The sequence below is a fragment of the Rhipicephalus microplus genome, chromosome 6 (genome assembly GCF_043290135.1).
Source record: "Rhipicephalus microplus isolate Deutch F79 chromosome 6, USDA_Rmic, whole genome shotgun sequence".
NCBI lineage: Eukaryota > Metazoa > Arthropoda > Arachnida > Ixodida > Ixodidae > Rhipicephalus > Rhipicephalus microplus.
The window spans coordinates 130,207,083-130,229,792 of record NC_134705.1 but is presented as its reverse complement, the minus strand read 5'-3'; the positions used below and the strand labels follow the sequence as shown (position 1 = coordinate 130,229,792).

The following is a 22,710-nucleotide window of genomic DNA, read 5'->3' as shown; positions in this document are numbered from 1 at the left end:
TTAGTTTATAATTCAAGAAAAATCATTTTCCTTTTTGAGCCTGAACAATCAACTTTCCATGTTTGCAGACTTTCTGGGCATGCCAGCCGTGACCATGCTGCTTCGCAACGGTGGTGCCTTCTTCATCCGGCGCTCGTTCGGCACCGACCAACTGTACTGGGAGGTGTTTCGCCAGTACATCCACTCCCTTATTGCCGGCTCGGAGCACGCCCTTGAGTTCTTTGTCGAAGGAACACGCAGCCGCACAGCCAAGTCACTCTGTCCAAAAATCGGTGGGCGACTTTAAATACTGTTCACTCATACAAAGTAGTTGGCAGGGCTGCTGCAATTACTGAAAAAGAGAATCAATGTCAAGGCAGCGCCTCCTCGATTTTTTTTTATGTGAGCCAGGGAAATACTGCCATCAACTGATCGTACGCTCGTCCATCACCACATAGCAAGTGAGTTTGATGCCTGCATGCAAACTGCAGCAGAGGCTGTTCATCTTCAACTCCTTCTTCCATGTTTTAGGTTTGCAACATTACACACGCTTTGCCCAAACTCGAAACAAAGCCTCTGCTGTGGACGAAATTGTGGTTGCTAAAGACACAATCATACGTCCACACAGTTCTGATGGCACATGTGCAGCCTACGTTTTAGAGTGGAAACAACTGCCGAGTACGCACCTGCCACTGAATTAACTTGACTCACTAATACGCAATAATGGATGGCAATTACACTGTTGTGAAGATACACGGCGAAAACGAAACTACTGCTTGTTGCAGCCTTGGCCCAAGTCGCTATTAACATGATCATAGATAGAGCCCATGCAGTTCACGTCCGCAGTGTAAAATTGAAAATGAAACAAGTTAGTTGCAATTGCTGAAGCCTTGGTCACGAATAGTGGGATTGTGGTAAAAATGTGGATGGTGACCAAGCCTTTCTGAAATTGTGGTGCTTTGTGCCTGGCTCCCTGTGAGGATCATCTGAATTTATCTCGTTACGGCCAAATATGGCTGAATTGGGGAGTGTTTTATGCTATTAATCATTGCATATGCTTGTTGGGACGAGAGAGTGCATCTGAATCATTCTACTTTCCAAGTTAGCAAGGGTTGAATTACCCAGATTTTACTGTATCATCATTCCAGTCTACTCCAAAATTTTTGTGAGCTGCACACTTTGAGGCATCTTTCTATCATCCAACAATAATCTTTTACTCAGCTTGCTTGCGTTTAATATCTTGAAAAGTTATAACTCTTCATTGGTTATGCTGATATGTCGCATCATCTTATGTAGATTGTGCACATGCTGTTTTTGACGTGAAAGATTTATAGTGCTTACAAGACACATGCTTATGAATATTAGATCCCCATCACTGATCCAGACTTATGTATACAGATCTTGATGGCCATATTCACTCAAGCTTCATTATAACAAAATGGATTTGATTTGATTGATATGTTGGGGTTTAACGCCCCAAAACGACAATATGATTATGAGAGACGCCGTAGTGAGGGTTCCAGAAATTTCGACCACCTGCCATTCTTTAATGCACACCCGAATCTGAGCACACGGCCCTACAACATTCTTGGCTCCATATTATGATAAAATGGGGTATAACAACATAATAAATACGATGAAGTCAATAAAAATCCCCTTGAAAGTTTCTAGAGATGTGTGCCCTTGAAACCTTGTTTCAACAAAGTAAGATTGTCAGTTAATGGTTATAAGGAACTAAAATTCACCCCAAAACTATCATATGTCTACATAGTTGTGCCAGCTACTAGCGCTAGTGCATTATTAATGCAAGGAAAGGCATGTTGAGATGATTAGGATTTCTGCCGTGTGGTAGAAATACATCCCGCAGTAGCAGATATTAGCCCCGCATGGGTTAGACATTGAAGGAGGTAAAAGCAGAGAAGGGAAGAAGTGGTGTCTAGGATGGAGAGAAAGCAATGTGCCATCTTAGCTGCCATTTGTAACAACGCTTTTCCCTTTTCTTTCGTAACGTTAATTTCTGAAGGGGGCTGGGTTTTGTGCTCAGGGGCTTACACAAATCGATGCTGATCTTCAGAAGGTCTCGAATATGGATACCGAATGTAAAACATAGATTTTTTTGTTACGCACTTGCTTCAACTCACGAGAACAGTCCTGTCACTGTACCTTACTTAATGCAGCGTACGAGTAATCATTGTGAGTATCATTTAGCATTTCAATCCCTGTGCAGCCATAGGCCACGTGTTTGATAACCCTGCTTTAGAGTTTTGCCGTCTTTCTACCAGCATCACTGTGATCCAGTCATAGTGTCCTGTGATTCTCACACGCTGTCATTCTGCAATCGTCTTCATGCGGTCATTGTCGTCATGTCATTGTCATAACATGGCGATCATCTTCATTAGTGTTGTGCCATCGTTCACATTCTGAAGTTTTCTTCACCTGTGCTGTGCTTTCCCCATCGATTGCCATTCTTTTGACAGTTTTGCTAAATGTCCGTGTTCTTTAATGTGCATTTGTTGAGCTCAACGGCAGTCAGTGAAAAGGCAAAGAAGAGCAGTCCTCTTGCCTGATGAAAACTGCTTTTAACTGTGCAAGGTTGATGCAGGTAATAGTTAGGCTTTATAGGTTTTTGTATGAAAAGAGATGTACAGTCTTGCGCAATATGAGAGGGAACCACTGGGATTCTCTTCTAAAAGCTGTAGTGGCCGTACTCTGTTATCAAGTGCAAGAGAGTTCTAAACAGCGAATGCTCATGGGGGAAAGCATCTCTTGCAATACGTTATGTCGCATTTGTATTGGTAGATTACAAGTATGTAGGTAATTTTTTATGAAACACAAATTTGGTGTTCTCCCCTCATATTGCAATGACTGCACTAGTAGGTGGGTGGCAGCTCTTCACTACATGACTATGGCAATGGAAGTGTACTTAGAGGTGTGATGTTTGAGGAGTTGCTCGCTTAAACTACTCAGACCTAGTTTGCATGGCTTATTTACTATATTAGAGCGGGTTCAGCCGTTGGGGATTAGAGTTGTACTTCTTACAAAGGAACCTGCGACGGTGTTTGACTACCACATATGCCCTGGTTCCGGGTCACAGATTACACAGGATGCACACTCAAATCTCGACATAACAAACCCCTATATAACAATACATCGGTTATAACGAAGTAAACAAAGACTGATCTTGCTCTAGATATAGCATCAGGGATATACCTTTATAACGAATTTTTGAATATAGCGAATTTATTTTCAAGTAAGATACAACTTTGTTATAATGAGGTTTTAGTGTACGATTACATGTCTACATGGAATGTGTGTGTGTTCACAGGTCTGCTTCAGACAGTTTTGGAGATGTTCTTCACCTCTCAAGTCTCTGACATAACCGTCATCCCCATCACCATCACGTACGACCGCACGCTCGAGGAGAACCTCTATGCCTTCGAGCTGCTGGGTGTGCCCAAACCCAAGGAGTCTACGTCGGTGAGTGCAGGCACCTGGTTTACGTAACAGCTGTATTTTGTTTATTTAATAATTCAGTACCTTTAATGTCCAAAGGTGTTACAAAATGGTGTGGGTGACAGTGCGGCATGTTTAGTAGATTATAATGCGAACCTTTTAGGGGTGAAGCTCTTTACGCTGTGGGTCATACGTCCCGTGTTTGTTGTAGCCACCTCTCGTTTAGTCCTTAGAATGTCTGCTGGAGGGGGGTCCTTGTATATGATGAATATATTGTCACGTGCTACAAAAGGTCTTCAACTCGGAAGAACTGAGCCGGCGGGGAGACGCACTGAAAACTGGCAAAATTGCTGCTTTAATAATCAACAACTAACCAGAGCGCGTGTTGATTCAGAACATCGTCTTCCATTCTAGCAGGCAGCCATGGTTTGGGCTCGCGGTACCTAGCGGCCAAGGGGCATTATTCCCCCTCTGAAAAAAAAAGGGGGGGGGGGGGGGCATCACTCTGATGCTCTGAAAGTTCAAAGGTAAAGTCGGTTCGAACCAACAGAAAATACATGCATACAAAAAAAAAACAGCAATAAGGTTCATGCGTAGTCGCACTACTGCGTAAAGTACGGCTTCAGTCGCACTATGTGCACAATCTCTGAGGAGTGCCTTCGCCGCCGTGGCGAGAAGGTGCCGTCAGGGACTACCTCGTAGTTCACATCACTCACGCGTCGCTACACTTTGTACGGTCCGAAGTAGCGACTGAGCAGTTTTTCTGACAATCACTGGCGTCGGACTGGAGTCCACACCCAAACTTGATCGCCTGGATGGTATTCAACTTGTCGATGGTGAGCGTTGTAGCGGCATGCGTCTGTACTCTGCTGGTGCGTAATGTGTAGGCGTGCTTCTTCGACGTATTGGGTAAGCTGCACTGGGTCAGGAGTGATCAAAGCCTCGCAATTGTGTGGAAGCATCGCATTTAGCATGGTCTGGAACTCGCGTCCATAGACAAGATGGAAAGGCGTGAATCGCGTAGTTTCCTGGACAGCAGTATTGTACGAGAATGTGACGTATAGTAGCACCTGGTCCCAGGTCTTATGCTGGACATCTACGTACATGGATAACATGTCAGCGATGGTCTTGTTGAGTTGCTCTGCCAAGCCCTTGCTCTGCGGATGATATGCCGTGGTCTTGCGATGGCCCGTGTAGCTGAGCTTGAATATGTCATGAGTGAGCTGGGCCGTGAATGCTGTTCCTCTGTCTGTGATTATGCACGACGGGGCGCCATGTCGAAAAATGATCTGGTCCATAAAGAATTGGGTGACGTCGGAAGCCGTAGTGCATTGTAGTGCTTTTGTTTCGGCATACTTCGTCAAATAGTCAGTGGCTACTACAATGCACTTATTGCTGGCAGATGATAGCAGAAAGGGACCCAGCAAATCCATTCCTATTTGATCGAATGGCACTCTAGGTGGTTCTATTGGTTGAAGAAGCCCCGCGAGCTTCAGTGGCGGGGATTTGCGGCGTTGACGTTCCCGGTAGCTTTTCACGTATCGCTTTACGGATGCGGAAAGCTTAGGCCAGTAGTACGCTTGTCGAACTCGAGCGAGAGTTCGTGAGAAACCTAAGTGACCAGATGTGGGCTCATCGTGGCAGGCGAGAAGAATGTCTTCATGCATGTCAGTTGCCGCAACAAGAAGAGAGGTTCTTTCATTGCCGTTGGAGTTTTTCTTATACAGGACCCCATCTCGCAGACAGAACGACGACAGACCTCTAGAAATACATCGAGGTATGGAAGAGTTGCGCCCTTCAAGGTTTTCGATAACTGTGCGAATTTCATCGTCCGCGCGCTGTCGTGTAATCAGATCCATTGTAGTAAGGGCCCCAAGGAAACCACCGTCATCCTCGGTGTCCTGGCCACAAACTTCGACAAGTGCACGGGACAATGAATCGGCATCTTCGTGCTTGCGACCCGATTTGTAAATGATTGTGAAATCGTATTCCTGCAGACGGAGACTTCATCGTGCCAGTCGCCCACACGGGTCCCATAGGTTGGCTAACCAGCACAACGAATGATGGTCGGTCACTACCTTGAAGTGTCGTCCGTAAAGGTAAGGCCTAAATTTCATCATGGCCCACACAACGGCAAGGCACTCTTTCTCTGACGTGGAGTAGTTGACCTCGGCGCGGGAAAGAGCACGGCTAGCGTACGCTATTACTCGCTCTGTGCCCTCTTGTTGTTGGACGAAGACAGCACCAAGACCCATGTTGCTGGCGTCAGTATGAATTTCAGTATCAGCGTCTTGACCAATGTGAGCGAGGACTGGTAGTGTCTGCAAACGCTCCAGTAGTTCAGAGAAAGCAGCGTCCTGTTCTTCCTCCCAGATGAATGGAACATATTCAGGAGTAAGTCGAGTGAGCGGTTCAGCAATGCTACAAAAATTGGCTATAGAGCGGCAATAGTACGTGCAGAGCCCTAGAAAGCGACGTACTGCCTTTTTATCACATGGAACAGGAAACGAGGCCACGGCGGTACTTTTGTCAGGGTCTAGCTGAATACTATCCGCACTGACAACATGGCCGAGAAACTTAAGTTCCTTTTAACCGAAGTGGTATTTTTCTGGTTTCAGTGTCAGGTTAGCAGAGCGGAGCGCTTCCAGCACATTCTGGAGACGCTTCAGGTGCTCCTCAAAGGTCGCAGAAAACACGACATCATCCAGATAAACTAGGCACGTGTGCCACTTTAAACCTGTAAGAACAGTGCCCATCATTCTCTGGAATGTCGCAGGTGCAGAACAGAGGCCGAAGGGAAGCACTTTGAATTCATATAGGCCATCCGGTGTAATGAAGGTGGTTTTTTCACGATCTCGTTCATCAACTTCGATCTGCCAGTAGCGAATTTTCAAGTCTATCGATGAAAAATACTTGGCCCGCCACAGTCTGTCGAGGGAATCGTCGATGCGGAGCAGCAGATAGACGTCTTTTTTAGTCACGCTGTTAAATTTTCTGTAGTCCACGCAGAAGCGCAGTGATCCATCTTTTTTCTTCACGAGCACGACCGGAGATGACCAGGCACTCTTCGAAGGTTGGATAAAGTCATCTTGCAACATCTCTTCGACTTGAGCATTTATCACGTCACGTTCCTTTTTCGAAATGCGGTAAGGGTGTTGTTTTGTGGGCGAGGCGTCGGTATACGTAATTATTCGGTGTTTGGTGATCGATGCCTGACGAACCTTCGAGGTGGACGCGAAGCACTCTTTAAATTGATATAGCAGTTCACGTAGCTCAGTCTGTAGTTGTTCCGAGAAAGTTGAGTTGATAACAACTTTTGCAAGTAGTGAAGTCGCATCGCTTGGTGTTGGTCGAAGCCCGTCGTCGGCTGATGTAGATGCAAAGCATTCAGAAACGTCTGCGATAGGGTAGGCGAAAGTGATGGCGGTGTCACGAAACAGGTGCCGGTACTCGTTACTGAGATTAGTCGCAAGTAAGGCACAGTGTCCGTCATAAAGCATGACGAGGCTGCGTGCAGCGCAGACCCCTAGCGCGAACAAAAGCGCCAAGTTGCCTTCGGCAACAACCTCACCATCACGTAACTTGTCGGAAACCACATCAACTAGGACGCTTGAACGCGAGGCAATGTGATGCTGTCGGCAGAAACGTGAAACGTGCTGTCACGGATATCGTCAGATTTGTCGGAGGATCTAGCTGTCGAAAACGTCGCGGTACGCTCTCGAAGATCGATGATAGCGCCGTGCTCCCGCAAAAAGTAGACTCCCAGGATTAGGTCTCGGGAACAGTCGCGAAGTACGAGGCAGCTGGCGAGAAATGTACGTCTCTAAATGCTCGCTCTGATAGTGCACATGCCGATTGGGGTGACTACGTGCCCACCGGCAGTACGAATTTGTGCTTCGTACCAAGGCCTAACAACTTTCTTTATGTGTGCTGCTAGTTCTCCACTCATGATTGAATAGTCCGCACCTGTGTCCAATAATGCACTAACGTCGTGGTGACCGTCGACTACAACATGTATATCCAAAGAAAATCTGCTTCAGGCTTTCGTCGCTGTTGTCGGGGAATCGCTCCGGGTCCATGCTTACGTCAGTGGGAGGCCTTGCTTGCATCAAGTGTCAGCGGCCTCGCTCCCAAAGGTCACTGTCGTTAGTTCTCCCGCCTAGGGCTTGGCGAGCGCGCCAGCGCCGCCCCTGGGAGTCTCTGAAAATTTAGAGAAGATCGCCTTGGGGATGGGAACCGCGACTGCCGCCGCAGTGGCATGCGCTGTTGTGAAAGGTATTCTTCAATGGCTTTCGGTCTTTTGCCGAATCTCAGTCGTGGCGAGTCGACAGCGAAACCCTGTAGTCCGAGGCGAGGATAGGGACATTCCAGGTACACATGTCCAGCTTCACCACAGTGATAACACAGTGGTCGTCTGTTCGGTGTGCGCCATACGTCAGATTTTCTGGGAAGCGGCTGTCGATTTTCCAATTGCTGAATTGTCTGCAGTAAAGAAAGCGCATCCTGAGGCATAGGATTAACGAAGCGCGGGGAAGCAGGAATATATCGCCTGGCAGCGTCTGCGTACGTATGATGCACGATGTGGCTCCGTCGGGACAGGCGGGGCATAACTGGAAGACGGCACTTGGAGAGCCTGTCGTGCTTCGTTTCTGTCGAGGCTGCAAATAGACCCTGCAGTAGGTTGGGACATGCTCTGAATCTTTTGTAGTTCGTTGTGCACCACCGATTGAATGAGGTCGCAGAGAGAGTCAATGTTGATGCTGCTTCCTGCACCTCCGATCTGACCTACTGACGATGCGACACTAACTTGCCGCTCGTACACAGTAGAGCGCTGCTGCAGCACTTGTTCCATGGTAGTGGCTTTGGTCGAAAATTCCACCACGGTCTTTGGGGGACAGCGAACAAGGCCAGCGAAAAGCTGCTCTTTCACTCCTCGCATTAAATGACGGACCTTCTTTTCTTCCTCTATGTCGGGGTCGGCTCGACGAAAGAGGCTCGTCATGTCCTCGACGTACATAATGACACTTTCATTCGGCATTTGGAGGCGCGACTGAATTGCTCGCTCGGCTCGTTCACGGCGATCGAGATTGCCCAATTTGCCAGCAAGTATCGACGAAAGACGCTCCACGAGAAAAAAGGCTCACGGTTTTTGTACCAAGTACGAGCGTCATCCTTTAAGCTGAAATACATGTTCCTCATCTTGTCGAAGTCGGTCCAACCATTGTAATCGGAGACCCGTTTGAACTGAGCCAGCCGGTCTTCGACATCCTCCAAGACGGAACCGTGGAACACCTTCGGCACACGTGGCTTCCACAGCGTATGAGGCGTGGCTGCAGCGCTTTCTGGTGCGTTGGAGGCTGTGGCGTTTTTTCTAGCGTTCGGGGGGTGTGACGGACGTCATCTCAGGAAGAGGTCCACGCTCAGGAGGTACCCCTCGAAGTCTTCGGCTTGAGTGGTGGACAGGTGTTGTCACTGCAATTACAGGGATACCTGGAGGCGTTTGGAACATCGGCTGGGGGCTACCCAGCAGCTTCACCAGCTGTCACATGCTACAAAAGGTCTTCAACTCGGAAGAACTGAGCCGGGGGAGACTCATCGAAAACTGGCAAAATGGCTGCTTCAATAATCGACTACTAACCAGAGCGTGCACTGCTTCAGAACATCGTCTTCCATTCTATCGAGCAGCCATGGCTTCACTCGCCGCACCTAGTGGCCAAGTGGCAATATGATGAAAAGATGCGAGGTGGCAGTACTTGGAATGTTCACTTAATGGAAGGACGGATGGTCGAACAAATAGACAGACAGACGGACCGCTACCTCAAAAATTTTGAGTGTCTACTGGGTCCTACATAGCTTGTAATCAATGAAATTGAACTACATTCTCATCTGTAGGTGCCGCAGAGCTAGCATACGAAACTTCAGGAAGTTTCATCAAACCAGCGACACGAAAATACGAAAAATGCATTTTGAGATTTTGGATGTCACTTGCGCATATCTCTCTTTAAATTTAAAAATGAAATTCACGTAGGGCCCAACGAGCGAGACGTCCCTTGGGGTCCTTCAAGGAGGCTAGCCAGCAGAGCGCGTGATGATCCGTGACAACACGGAATGAGCGCCTGTACAGGTATGGACGAAACTTGGCGACTGCCCATACAAGGGCGAGGCACTCGCGCTCCGTGATGGAATAGTTGCGCTCGGCTGGAGGTAGCAGTCGACTTGCGTAGGCTGTAACACGGTCGTGTCCCCGTTGTTGCTGCAATAGCGCAGCTCCCATGCCGTGTCCACTGGCGTCCATGTGAACCTCAGTTGGGGCTAATGAATCAAAGCGAGCGAAAATTGGTGGCATTGTAAGCAGTGTCGTAAGTTGGGAAAACGATAAACGAGGCCCTAGATAAACGAGGCGTCTTTCTTCAAGAGGTCTGTGAGGGGGCGTTCAATGGTCGCAAAGTCCTTAACAAAGCGTTTGAAATATGAGCACAGCCCCACAAAACTGCAGACATCCTTTGTGGTCCTATGAACAGGAAAGTTCGTGACTGTGCGAATTTTCTCTGGGTCTGGACGCACGCCTTGGGCATCGACAAGATGACCGAGCATGGAAATTTGACGACGAGCGAAGTGGCACTTGGAGGCGTTAAGCTGGAGTCCGGCTCGACGAAAAACGTCCAGAATAGCTGACAAACGATCGAGATGCGAGTTGAATGTGGGCGAAAAGACAATAACATCGTCAAGGTAACACAAGCAGGTGGACCATTTCAACTCTTGGAGCAATAAGTCCATCATTCTTTCAAATGTGGCTTTTCAAATGTGGCTGGTGCATTGCAGAGACCAAAGGGCATCACCTTAAACTGATAAAGGCCATCAGGAGTGATGAATGCGGTCTTCTCGCGGTCCATCTCGTCGACCGCTATCTGTCAGTACCCTGACCGAAGGTCAATAGTTGAAAAATAAGTAGCACCGTACAGGCAGTCGAGGGCGTCGTCTATACGAGGTAAAGGATAAACGTCTTTTTTTGTAACTTTGTTGAGGTGACGGTAATCGACACAAAAGCGCCATGTTCCATCCTTCTTTTTAACGAGGATGACTGGAGAAGCCCAGGGGCTGCATGAAGGCTCGATAATGTTTTTCGCAAGCATTTTGCCGACTTCATGTTGTAATATTGCACGCTCTGACGCAGAGACACGGTAGGGGTGTTGGCGAATGGGAGTTGCATGGCCAGTATTTATGCGATGGGTGACAATGGTCGTTTGGCTTAAAGAGCTGCTGGCAAAGTCGAAAATGCTACGATAGCCCTCGAGAACGTGGTAAAGCGCTGCAGCTTGCCCAGACGTGAGGTCCGATGACATCATTCGCTCGATGTCGGCGCCCCAAGAACGTGATGGAGTGGAACCACTGACTGAGCTGCAGCAATCATCAACTCTGAAGGGCACGACATGGTCATCTTGGAGAGCGGTAGTTTTGGCCAGGGAGATACCCTGTGGTAGAACCTGGGTGGTGAGTGAAAAGTTGACCAGTGGAAGGAAGGTTCAGTTTCTCGTAATTGTCAGAATTATATGCGGCAGAGCAACCCCGTGCGTAAGCATCACTGCAGGAATCGGGGCCACCATGTAATCACCATCAGGTACTGGCGGCGTGGAGAATAAGTCGACACGTGTGACAGAGTTAGGCGGGAGGCGCGTGAAATCAATGCAGCAGAGGCTGGCTTGCGGTGGGCTAGTCAGGTCGGATAAGAGGGGTAAATCGAGATGGGGAGAGCCAGCTGAACAGTCTATGAGAGCAGAGTGCGTGGCTAGAAAATCCATATCGAGAATGAGTTCATGAGGGCAGTGTTCGATAACAGCGAAAAGAACGGCAGTGCTTCTCTCCCTGATAGACACTTGCGCAGAGCACATGCCTAGAATTGCTGTACTTCCTCCATCGGCGACTCGTACAGCTCGGTTGAGGGCGGGAGTGACAACTTTTTAAAGTCGGCGGCGAGGGTTAGCACTCCTAATGAGCACATGCGCGCCAGTATCTATCAATGCGCTGACACGAACATTGTCCACAGTAATGTCCAAAAGGTTCCGGTTCGTCGTTAACGTTAAGCGAGGATTTCTTATGATGGTCGTCAACGCAGCTTCACCTCCAGAAGCTGCACGGCCTAGTTTTCCAGTCGGAGGTGCTGCGAATAGGTCGGGGAGGCAGCACGGAGTTGTGGGGGTGACCGGGACTGACGACGAGCAGAGGACGGTGGCCGGTGGTAGCGAGGTCTGCTCGGAGGTGCTGCAGGAGCGGAAAATGTGGTCGGCATTGATGGAGAAAGTGATGGGGACGACTGGCGAACAGAAGTGGCGTGATGCTGAGGTGCATAATGGGACGGTGGAGCCCAGTGGCTGCGGCAGTGACAAGCGATATGACCAACGCGTCGTCAGTTAAAACATATGGGCCTGTCATCAAGAGTACGCCATTCAGACGGATTGCGTTGTATGCGAGGAGCAGAAGGGGGACGATATGAAGGCTCAGCAGAGTATACGGCAAGAACAGGATGTAGGCCGACATTCGATAGCTCTTGACGAACGACCGCTTGTATCAAAGAGATCGTGGTCGGGGAAGGCGCAGGCGTCGGTAAAGGCGTGGATATCGGCTGTGCTGCCTCGACCTCTCAACGAATGATGCGTGTAAGGTTGTCACATTGACGGGCCTGGTGGAAGGCGTCGTCGCACGAAGAAGTGGCCACTGTGTTCGGAAGGCGCACGATGCTTTGAGCTACGCGGCGGGCTTTAGCTTGTTCGAGACGTCGGCATTCTTTAAAGATGGTGTTGATGCTCGAGACGTTGTTAAAAACCAGCAGGTTGAAAGCATCGTCAGCAATGCCTTTCAAGACGTGGTTAACCTTTTCGTCTTGGTCGCCTGGTTTTCGACTGGTCGGCCGTGGAACAAAGGGCCAATACGTCAAGAATGTAGGCGACGTAGGATTCGGTAGAAGACTGGGCCCGTGTGGCAAGAGTCTTCTTCGCAGCGAGCTGACAACCAGATAAATCGCCTAACAGGTCGCGTATCTTTTCTTTGAAGAGATCCCAGCTCGTTATGTCGGCTTCGTGGCTTTCAAACCATGTTCGGGGAGTGCCGTCCAGGTAGAAAAGCACGTTGGTGAGCATGAGCGTGGGATCCCAGCGGTGAGTAGCACTGACGCGCTCGTACCGGTTCAGCAAGTGTCAAGATCAATCGTACCATCACCGCACCGGAGAAAGTGCCGGGATCCCGGAGGTGCGGGAGTGTGATGTAGGTGGTGGCTTGGACTGATGAGGGCGGCGTAGAGGAAGTACCAGCAGTCGAAGCAGTTGAAAGGTCCCTGATGGTGCGACCGCTGCGCGTCTCCATCGAGGTACGGGGGTCGTCCACCTCCACCAATAATGTTAAGATTAACTTGTTTAATGATCTATTTACAGCGCACAGAACTCGACGAGCAAGATGGCGCCAGTCCAGCATCAAACGAAAACTCACTTCGTCCTCCTCTTTCATGCAGCCGTGTTTAGCGGCTGTTACGTATCAATATGTTTGAAATCTTCATAAAAAGTTCCATAAACAGCTCAAGTTTCATCGCTCCAGGGTGAATATTAAACAAAAAAGTGTCTTCGAGTAGCATCTACCCTAGTTTAGAATCTTCCGATACGACTGTGTACACAACGCTAACAGGAGAGTTTATTCTGCAACTAACACGGCTGCCAATGACGACACTGGCATCTTTGATGCCACATCTATAAATGCCAATGCGCCTTGGAACTGATCAGCTTATTTGGCGACCGATAACAGAGTCGGCTCTTATTGTTGCACTTTAATAATTGTTGGCATTTGTCGTCTCAAAAATACAATATGTTTACAAGAGATGCCGTAGCGCAGCGCCCTGGCTATTTCCACTACCTAGGGCTCTTAACGTGCACCTAATTTAAGCACACGGTCCTCAAGCTTCCTTGCCTCCATGGAAAATGGAGCCACTGGGGCTGGGATTCGCTACAATAACCAACGGGTTGTACTCGAACGCCATAATCACTTGACCACTGCGGCGAGTGTTATTTCATTTAGTATCATTGAGTATCATTCTTTGATATACTGAGCAGTATTCTTTTACTAGGCACACGTTTGTGCAAGAAAGAGTTTGTTCTTCACCGGCTGAGACTGCTTTCCTCACCGCCACAGCTGTGTGATAATACGAGGGTCTATTGCGCACTCACTGCTGTGTTGCCCGTTTTTAGGCGCGGTTTTGTGTCCCTTGACTAACATATAGACTAAAGACGGGAAAATCTCGAAATGTAGTGCGGTATTTGTTTTCATCTTATTTGCATTTGGATTTACTCTGGTAATACTTATATATATTATTTCTGTTAAAGCTTGCAAGGTAGAGGGAGGTAATGGAATGTAAGATTTCTCAACTGATTTATGGCTTGAAGTTATTAAGGAATCTTATGTGTGTTTTTAAGAAAGAGGGCCTTTTAGTGTTTTGAGCTGTAATCTGCTAGTTTCCCAATTAGCTGAAAAAACAGGCTGACTGCCCCATTATGGCATAGGTCCTGGATTCGAATTCAGTATCAAGACAAACTTTTCTCAGAATTGGAAAGCATTGATATTGAGAAACACATTAGGGGTTGCTTGTAGCTGGGAGAATAACACTGGAAGATGATAATACTCCTTTAACTTTCATTATATGGACTTCATTGAAAAAATTACAGAAGAAGGAACACTTGTGACCAAGACATTGTTTGTGTTCTCTCAATCTGGTGCAGGGCCTGGTGAAGGCTAGGGGCATCCTGAATGACGACTACGGCAACATCTTCATCAAGTTTGGCTCGCCCATGTCGGTCCGGCAGTTCTGCGGTCGGTCGGTTGATCGGTCTGTGCACAGCAGGCACCCTAGGTGGGTGGCTTTGGGCAGGTGGTACCTTTTGAAGCTATCGCTCTAACTCTATTGCACTGTGCAACTGGACTGCGTTAAGTTGTTAGGTCTGTGATCGCTTGTGCTTGTAATAGCGAAAACCATTTAGGAAGATGGTGCGCTGATGCTAGTTGTGAATCCATTGTCTTGTGGCGAACTTCAGGGAAACACGAAGGGAGGAAAGCATGCACACTTCACGTTAGCTTTTTTTACTATTGCCATCTTCATTTTGAAGAGACACTAAACAGAACGGTGACTAAGTTTTGATTGACAAGCTGTACTCTGAGAACCCTAATGCCATATGCTTCACTATCATAAGGTCGATATTAGCAGAGGAAATCAAGGTTGAAGTTTCATTTTTAAAATTTCACTCGAAATCTCCACACTTGATGTCAAAAATTTCAAAATGTATTCTTCGTATTTTCACAACATTGGCTCAATTAAGTTTTCTGAAACTATCATCATCATCATCAGCCTGACAACGTCCACTGCAGGACAAAGGCCTCTCCCATGTTCTGCCAGTTAACCCGGTCCTGTGCTTGCTGCTGCCAATTAATACCCGCAAACTTCTTAATCTCATCTGCCCACCTAATCTTCTGTCTCCCCCTAACCCGCTTGCCTTCTCTTGGAATCCAGTTAGTTACCCTTAATGACCAGCGGTTATCCTGTTTACGCGCTACATGCCCGGCCCATGTCCATTTCTTCTTCTTGATTTCAGCTATGATATCCTTAACCCCCGTTTGTTCCCTGATCCACTCTGCTCTCTTCTTGTCTCTTAAGGTTACACCTACCATTTTTCTTTCCGTTGCTCGCTTCGTCGTCCTCAATTTAAGCTGAACCCTCTTTGTAAGTCTCCAGGTGTCTGCTCCGTAGCTAAGTACCGGCAAGATACAGCTGTTATATACCTTTCTCTTGAGGGATAGTGGCAATCTACCTGTCATAATTTGAGAGTGCTTGCCAAATGTGCTCCACCCCATTCTTATTATTCTAGTTACTTCAATGTCGTGGTTCGGCTCCGCGGTTATTACCTGCCCTAAGTAGACATAGTCTTTTACAACTTGAAGTGCACTATTACCTATCTCGAAGCGCTGCTCTTTTCCGAGGTTGTACATTACTTTCGTTTTCTGCAGATTCATTTTAAGACCCACCTTTCTGCTCTCCTTGTCTAACTCCTTAATCATGAGTTGCAATTTGTCCCCTGAGTTACTCAGCAATGCAATGTCATCGGCAAAGCGCAGTTTACTAAGGTACTGTCCATTAACTCTTATCTCTAACTGTTCCCATTCTAGGCCTCTGAAAACCTCCTGTAAGCACGCGGTAAATAGCATTGGGGAGATTGTGTCCCCCTGCCTTACACCCTTCTTGATTGGTATTCTGTTGCTTTCTTTATGAAGCACTATGGTAGCAGTTGATCCCCTGTAGATTTCTTCGAGGATGTTTATATATACTTCATCGACGCCCTGATTCTGCAGTGTCTGCATGACGGACGATATTTCTACTGAATCAAACACATTCTCGTAATCTATGAAGGCTATGTATAGTGGTTGGTTATATTCTGAGCATTTCTCTATTACCTGATTGATAGTATGAATGTTGTCGATTGTTGAGTAGCCTCTGAAACTGTATGCTAGGTCTATGGCAGCCACAAGAGACAATTTACTTCATTTTTATCGAGTATAAGCTTTAGGACCCAGTAGACACCTTTGAAATCTATGATGTCACATTGTTTGGTGCAGGAATCTCACAGTGGCATCTCCACCCGCATTTTCTATTTTTGCGTATTTTCACGCTTACCAGGCTTCATGTTACGGTAAAAGTAGTCTTTTCGGGGTTGTGAAATTGTGCTTTACTACAGTGTAGACCACTTATAAACTACAGTAAGATCTCGTTAATTTTATACCAGTTTATTTGGAATTTCAGTTAATTTGGCCCCGGCGTCTAGTCCCATCCGAAATGTGCATCGTCCTTTGACTGAAAACTCTAATTAATTCGGACAGATTCGGCCGCGCTATGGTTAAGTCACACTCCCGACCGCAGTCAGACGGGGATGCAGCAGCGGATTCTGCCAGCCAAATCGACAGCACCCCTAAACAACTTCGAGATGGGATTGTGGCCTCCGCGATTCGAAACTTCCTTCATAGGTAGGAATTAGCTTTGCATCTTGGAGGCACCCACAAAAAAAAAAAAAAAAAAAAAAAAAAAAAAAAAAAAAAACATTACGTGGCGTTAGTTTATAACAAAATGAAAGACAGTGCATCGCTGTTGTTGTCAGCAACAGGCCAACAGGCAACCGACCGTTTTTTTATCACCATGCTCGTTGCCTACTTCGTGTGAGGGTGGGGGTCACCACCGTGCAAGCGACACCGGGATGGCTTCCCCTGCGTCTGCTGTAGCCCAGCCGCCTCGAACCGCGTAGCGAAAAGGGTAAAGCTAAGGATTTGGCTGCGGAGGTGAAAATATTGAAGGCGTTGCAAGCGGGAGCATCCTGAAAAAAAGTAATGGAAAAGTTTAACCTGATGAAAAGAATGCTGAATGGTTTTGGATGAACGAAGACCAGATTACGCAAGTGTATGGTGGCGATTCGGAAATAAGAGGAAGAGGCTTCAAACGGCAGTGCACCCCAAGCTAGAAGAAGCACTGTTGTGCCGGATTGCAGTTTCGTGCGATGCCCATTTGCCTTTGAGTGGCCCCCTTATCTGCTGACAAGCCGAGAAGTTTGCGCTGACCATGAACGTTGACTCTTTCAATGCGTCGGAAGGGTGGTTCAACCGTTTTAAGAAGCAACACCACCTGAAGGAGTTGCCAACTGCTTTAGGCATAGTGGTTTCGTGCACAATGCTGCTGACCCGGGTGTTGTGGGCCACGAAGAAAGTGGCAAAGAGCAAGACGGCCGTTATGTAAGCATCATGCCAGCTGATGTGCCCTTCGTGGCGAAGAGCAAGACAGCCGTTATGTAAGCATCATGCCAGCTGATGTGCCCTTTGGGTACGTGCAATTGACAGCGATGTTACCATGGCCGGCACAGTGACCAACGGCAATAGTATCGTCGCCAAAGTCTTGGATGGAAAGGGGAATCTGCTGACGAAGACACAAGTGATGCAGACGAGCGTCTACGCAACACAATGACGGAGGCTGCGCTTGCGTTGGCCATTTTAGAGGACATATGCATGATTTCCTCAGACAGTGTGTGCGGACTAAGCCACCTGCAGCAACTTTGCAAAATTGTGACTTCTTTGCACATTGCCCTCGTGAAGCAAACCGCGATCACAGAATTTTTTAAGAAATAGAAGTTTGATTTTGTAGGAGACATTTTTCAATTGTTTTGTTCGTACTCGTGATACTTGATACTTCGTACCCTCGGTTAATTCGGACATTCTCCCGGGTCCCGTGAAGTCCGAAGTAACGTGGTTTTACTGTCGCCGCGGAACCGAATCACCGCTGTCACCGCATCACCGCTGTCACTTCGGAACCTTTCACTGTTACTGTCACCGCATCACTGCGGAACCGGTTACAATGCGGTCTTTTTTGATACCCGTTTGACTCTTCCATAGAACACCATGTATACGCATACCGTTTATTGTACAGTCCTTTAAAATGAAATATCGGTTATAGTGGGATAGCTAATTAAAACCTTTTACAACATTATGACGCAAGGTTCCGCCTTTCCTACGAATGTGCTGTCTTACGTAAGCTTTGTGCGTTTTCGTCATTGTTGATCTCCCGGTCCGAACACAAACTTTGTATCACACACATTTTTCTGGGTTTAGTGTCTGAGTGTGATCTTTTCGACACTCGATATTCATGTCTTAGACAAAGTTTTCATGACACCTGAACGGCAGGCTTGGCCTAATCAGAGTTGGTTGCATTTTGGTAGCAGTCACGTGCTAAGTTACGATTTGGTATGGAATAAACGAAACTCTTTGCAGTCGCTGCACTTGACAGGAAAAGATGTATACTGTTAATGAAAAAGTTAATGAAAGCGTGTATTTCGATGTTAGGTTCTTTTAACAGTTATGTTATGAGGGTTTATTGAGGTACACTGCGACCGGGAAGATAGCAGCAGCAGCAGGCAAAGTGTAGCCAGGGAGCGAACAACCGAGCGAGCCAGGCGATGGCAATGCGCTTCCGCATGTGTCGATCTCCTTCCTCACAGTTCTAAATTAAATTTAATTGAAATATAAATTGTTGTAAGCACCACGCATCGTATGCTTCAATTCTCAAATACGCGAGGCTGCATGTTCAACACGTCTTGCTGAAGTGCGACCCTTGAAAAATGTTGCTTTGGTTATATTAGTGCGGTACCGCTTATAGTGTGAATATTCGCGACTCCCACAACGTACGTTATAAGTACTCTATACTGCATTACGTGAAAAATCATTTTGTTCTTTAGTGCCCATTTAATGTCTCTCTCTCCTCGTCCTTGCCAGATTTGAGACCCACGTGACCCCCGAAGAAACTGCGGTGTGCAATCGCCTCGCCCACTGGGTGGTCCGGGCTCACCACAGGTCCCTGGCCCTGTCGGCTTTCCCCCTGGTGTGCCTCTGCTATCAGGCACGCGTGAGCCAGCAGCGCAGCCGCGGCCTGTTGCCACCGCGGGTCATGCTTCACGATCTGGCCGACGAGGTGCTCTGGCTGCGAGAGCTGGTGCAGCGCCTGGGCGCCCTCGTGCACCTTAAAGGTCGGTGCTCTGGTTATTGCGAGGGTGCTGCGGTCTTTTGTGAATGAGTGTTAGCGAAGGGGCAACTCTCATTTGTCAGATTCAGCAGTTGTCTGCAAAGTTTTAGACACTTTGGGGATCTGGCTTGTCTATCAACTGTCTCATGCCATACGGTCGTACGGTGGTCAATATGAGAATGTAACAGGGCTGACAATGCTCAAAAATAGTGCAGAATAGACTGACAATGCCTAAACCAATGTAAACATCTAGAAGTAGCCAGGAATTACTTGTAATAGTTTACCTAACATGATGAAAAGAGCTGTGTGAATAGCCGAATTTTTGTTGATAAGCGAATTCGAATGTTAATGTGCGAGTACGAATCAAATCAATTATTTCTCATATATTTTTCGAATATTTTTTGCACACTTCAAAGCCATATCATACGAAATTGTTGCAGAGAATCCCCTAGCATATTAATGTGAGATAGCTATATGAAAGTGTTTTAGCTGCACAGCTGAAGTGCTGGAGGGGTTCTTTAGTTTTCTCATCAAAAATGAGGCATTGCAGAAGCTGAACTGTATTTATTTACATGTATTGAATCTAAAGTTCTTAATGTGCTTCATAGATGTCAATGTTTAAGTACAATGAAAATTTTTGAAAATGATCTTCGCATGTTGCTACAAAGCGAACTTTTTTACGTAGCTTCGGAGCATTGAGCTGAAACCGTCGTAGTGTGTCGGATTTTGTTTCTTTTTGTCTCGACTTTCCTAAGCGCGTTGCGGGGCTATTTGGCGATACGTTCTTACCTAAAATGTTACAACACTACTTTTTACAAAAACAGGGGAGAGATGTGCGGGCGACACAACAGGCGCCACCACAAATGTGGAGTTGGGCAACGTGTAGTCAGTCCAGAGACTACGTAAATCAGTTTCATTTATCGAACGTGCTCACACGTTTATTTTTTTTTTCGTGCCATATGGGGGATTAACCTATTTCAAGTTGACTTGCAATCGTGTAAAGGCAGTACCTCTATTTATGTGGCTGTCAGGTGACCCTTCGTGGTTCCAGTTAATCTGGAGTCCCACTCTATGGCATACCTTGTATTCCCGTCATGGTTTTGGTGGAGTTTCTGCATTATCTTCTTTTGCGCAATAAATTGTGAAGTTTAGCATGAGCATCAATGTTACCCATTTTCCAGGAGGAAACAGCAACCAAACAAATCCAGTGAGCTGGCTCCGTCGCGAAGTCCGGCTGCACTCCAACATGTTCCGGCTCACGCCGGAGGGCACCATCGAATTGGCACCAGCCGACGCGAGCTCAGTGCTGCCGGTTGTAGCCGAAGCTGGTGCCAAGGCACCTGGTGCCCTGCTGCGGATAGAGGCCGACACGGTGAAGACGGCCGTGCCTGAGATGATGCTGTATCACTACAGCAACCAGGTTCTTCAAGTGGTGGCGCCAGTGTGCATGGCGTCGCTCGCACTTCTGGTCACACCAGTCCCACGGTCTCAAGGTGAGGCACCTCCATTTGCAGCCTTTTATATATTAGAGCGCCCCACCGCGGTGGTCTGGTAGCTAAGGTACTAGGCTGGCTGCTGACCTGCAGGTCGTGGAATCGAATCATGGCTGCGGCGGCTGCATTTTCGATGGAGGCGGAAATGTTGTAGGCCCGTGTGCTCAGATTTGGGTGCACGTTAAAGAACCCCAGGTGGTCGAAATTTTCAGAGCCCTCCACTACAGTGTCTCTCATAATCATGTGGTGGTTTTGGAACACTAAACCCAACATATTAATCATTATTTATTAAAGCGGAAAGGATATCTGGGGTTAAGGATATAATGGCTGAAATCAAGAAGAAGAAATGGTCGTGGGCAGGGCACGTAGCGTGAAAGCAAGATAACCGCAGGTCATTAAGGATTATAGACTGAATTCCAAGAGAAGGCAACTGAGGGGAGACAGAAAGTTAGATGGGCAGATGAGATTAGGAAGTTTGCGGGTATGAAGTGGCAGCAGCAAGCACACGACCGAGTCGACTGGTGGAGCAAGGAAGAGGCCTTTGTCCTGCAGTAGGCGTCTTCTGGCAGATGCTGATAATGATTTATTAGAGCACTATAGCAGACGGTCGAGCCCCGCAGGGGCGCCTGCGCAAGTAGGCGTTTGGTGTGTAGCGACACCACGGACCCGAGCTAACGGGGGAGTTTTGACTCCCTCCCACGCCTAGCCGTGCGTGGCTTTGCCGTGTCCGGGGAAAAGGGGATCCTGGGGGTTGAGCCGACGCTGGGTGATTGGACCTTTAAGGCCCCCCGGCAGAGGCAACACACCCCTTTGGCCCCGGCTTCACGTAGACGGCACCCCTGGGCTGACCCACCCAGGGGAAATCGGCAGTCGCCTTTTCCTATCTCTCTCTCCCTACATCTTCGTCTTTTGTTCTCACTTTACATCTTTTCTGTATTCTCCTCACTTCATTTTACTTCAAATTTTTCCTGGCGGCAAGGGTTAACCTAGTGTAAATATCCAACCTTGGGTAGATATATTAGGTTATAGCGGCCATGTACGGCTGGCGCCTGCGCCTCCTTTGCGTCTCGCAGCGTCCCCTTGTTAGGCTCGGTGGTGGGTGGCTGGCATGGCCGCCGAATAAGCTATCAAATTTATGAGAACCCCTAGCCCTCTTACAACTAATCGCCCCTCCAAGAGGTGGCGCACCGATGCAATTTTTGAATTTGCTCCAAACAAAAAAGATAACTTCCCCAAATACCACATAATTCACTGTGAAAGTACAGAAAAGAAAGCTAGAAGTATTTCACCTTTCCTTGTGTCCAAATGTCTCATAGAAACGCTGGGCGCAGGCTACAAGGCCACAAAGACTGCCAGTGGTGACCTATTACTTGAATTAAAAGACAACGCACAGTACCAGAGACTACATAAACTCACAGCATTTGGGGATCAGCCTATCACAATCGCACCGCATCGAACCATGAACACTGTGAAGGGTGTTGTATCAGATGGAGACCTGATGGACCTCTCTGATGATGAACTTCTAACAGGCTGGAAAGAGGAAAACGTCATTCAGGTGCAGCGTATCAAAATAAGAAGAGAAAATAAGGAAATCCCAACGAAGCACATCATACTAACTTTCGCATCTAGCACCCTCTCCAATGAAATAGCAACAGGATATCTTAAACTGCTAGTTAGACCATACATACCTAACCCGCGGCGCTGCTTTAAGTGTCAGAGGTTCGGGCACGGCTCCCAGAGCTGCCGAGGACAGCTTACTTGCGCGAAATGCGGCACCAAAGGTCATACTGCTGACGATGACTGTCAGCTACAAGTCCACTGTCCAAACTGTGAGGGTGACCATCCTGCATATTCCAGGTCATGCGTGGCCTGGAAAATGGAAAAAGAAATTATTAATACAAAGTTTAAATTGAACATAAGCTTCCGTGAAGCGCGGCAGCGCGTTTCCCCGCATTTTGCTGGGAACACATCGTATGCCGAAGTGGTGCGAGGGGGGTCAGCACCACTTCGGTTTTCGGCAATGCCTTGGACCACGCCCAGCGTGCCGAGGCAAACGCCACAAGCCCCCATGGGGGGAGCAGCCTCGGCTGCCCCACCCTCCTTGAATACAGCCCCACCGAAGGCCCCTGTGAACCTTGGCAGCAGCCAGGGCACCATACAAACTAAAGAGGTCCCCTCGACCTCCAGCCCGGTGGGGTTTAAGGC

The 22,710-nt window shown here is 47.8% G+C and overlaps 1 protein-coding gene across 1 annotated transcript in view; it reads left to right on the top strand.

The window, feature by feature from the left end:
• Gnpat (dihydroxyacetone phosphate acyltransferase) overlaps window positions 1-22,710 on the top strand; it is a 64,735-nt gene that overhangs the window by 10,423 nt on the left and 31,602 nt on the right. The window contains exons 5-9 of the mRNA XM_037418847.2: window positions 69-272; window positions 3,305-3,456; window positions 14,190-14,320; window positions 18,766-19,016; window positions 20,194-20,505. Of these exons, the coding sequence (XP_037274744.2) occupies window positions 69-272; window positions 3,305-3,456; window positions 14,190-14,320; window positions 18,766-19,016; window positions 20,194-20,505 (1,050 nt within the window). The remainder of the gene's footprint in view (window positions 1-68; window positions 273-3,304; window positions 3,457-14,189; window positions 14,321-18,765; window positions 19,017-20,193; window positions 20,506-22,710) is intronic.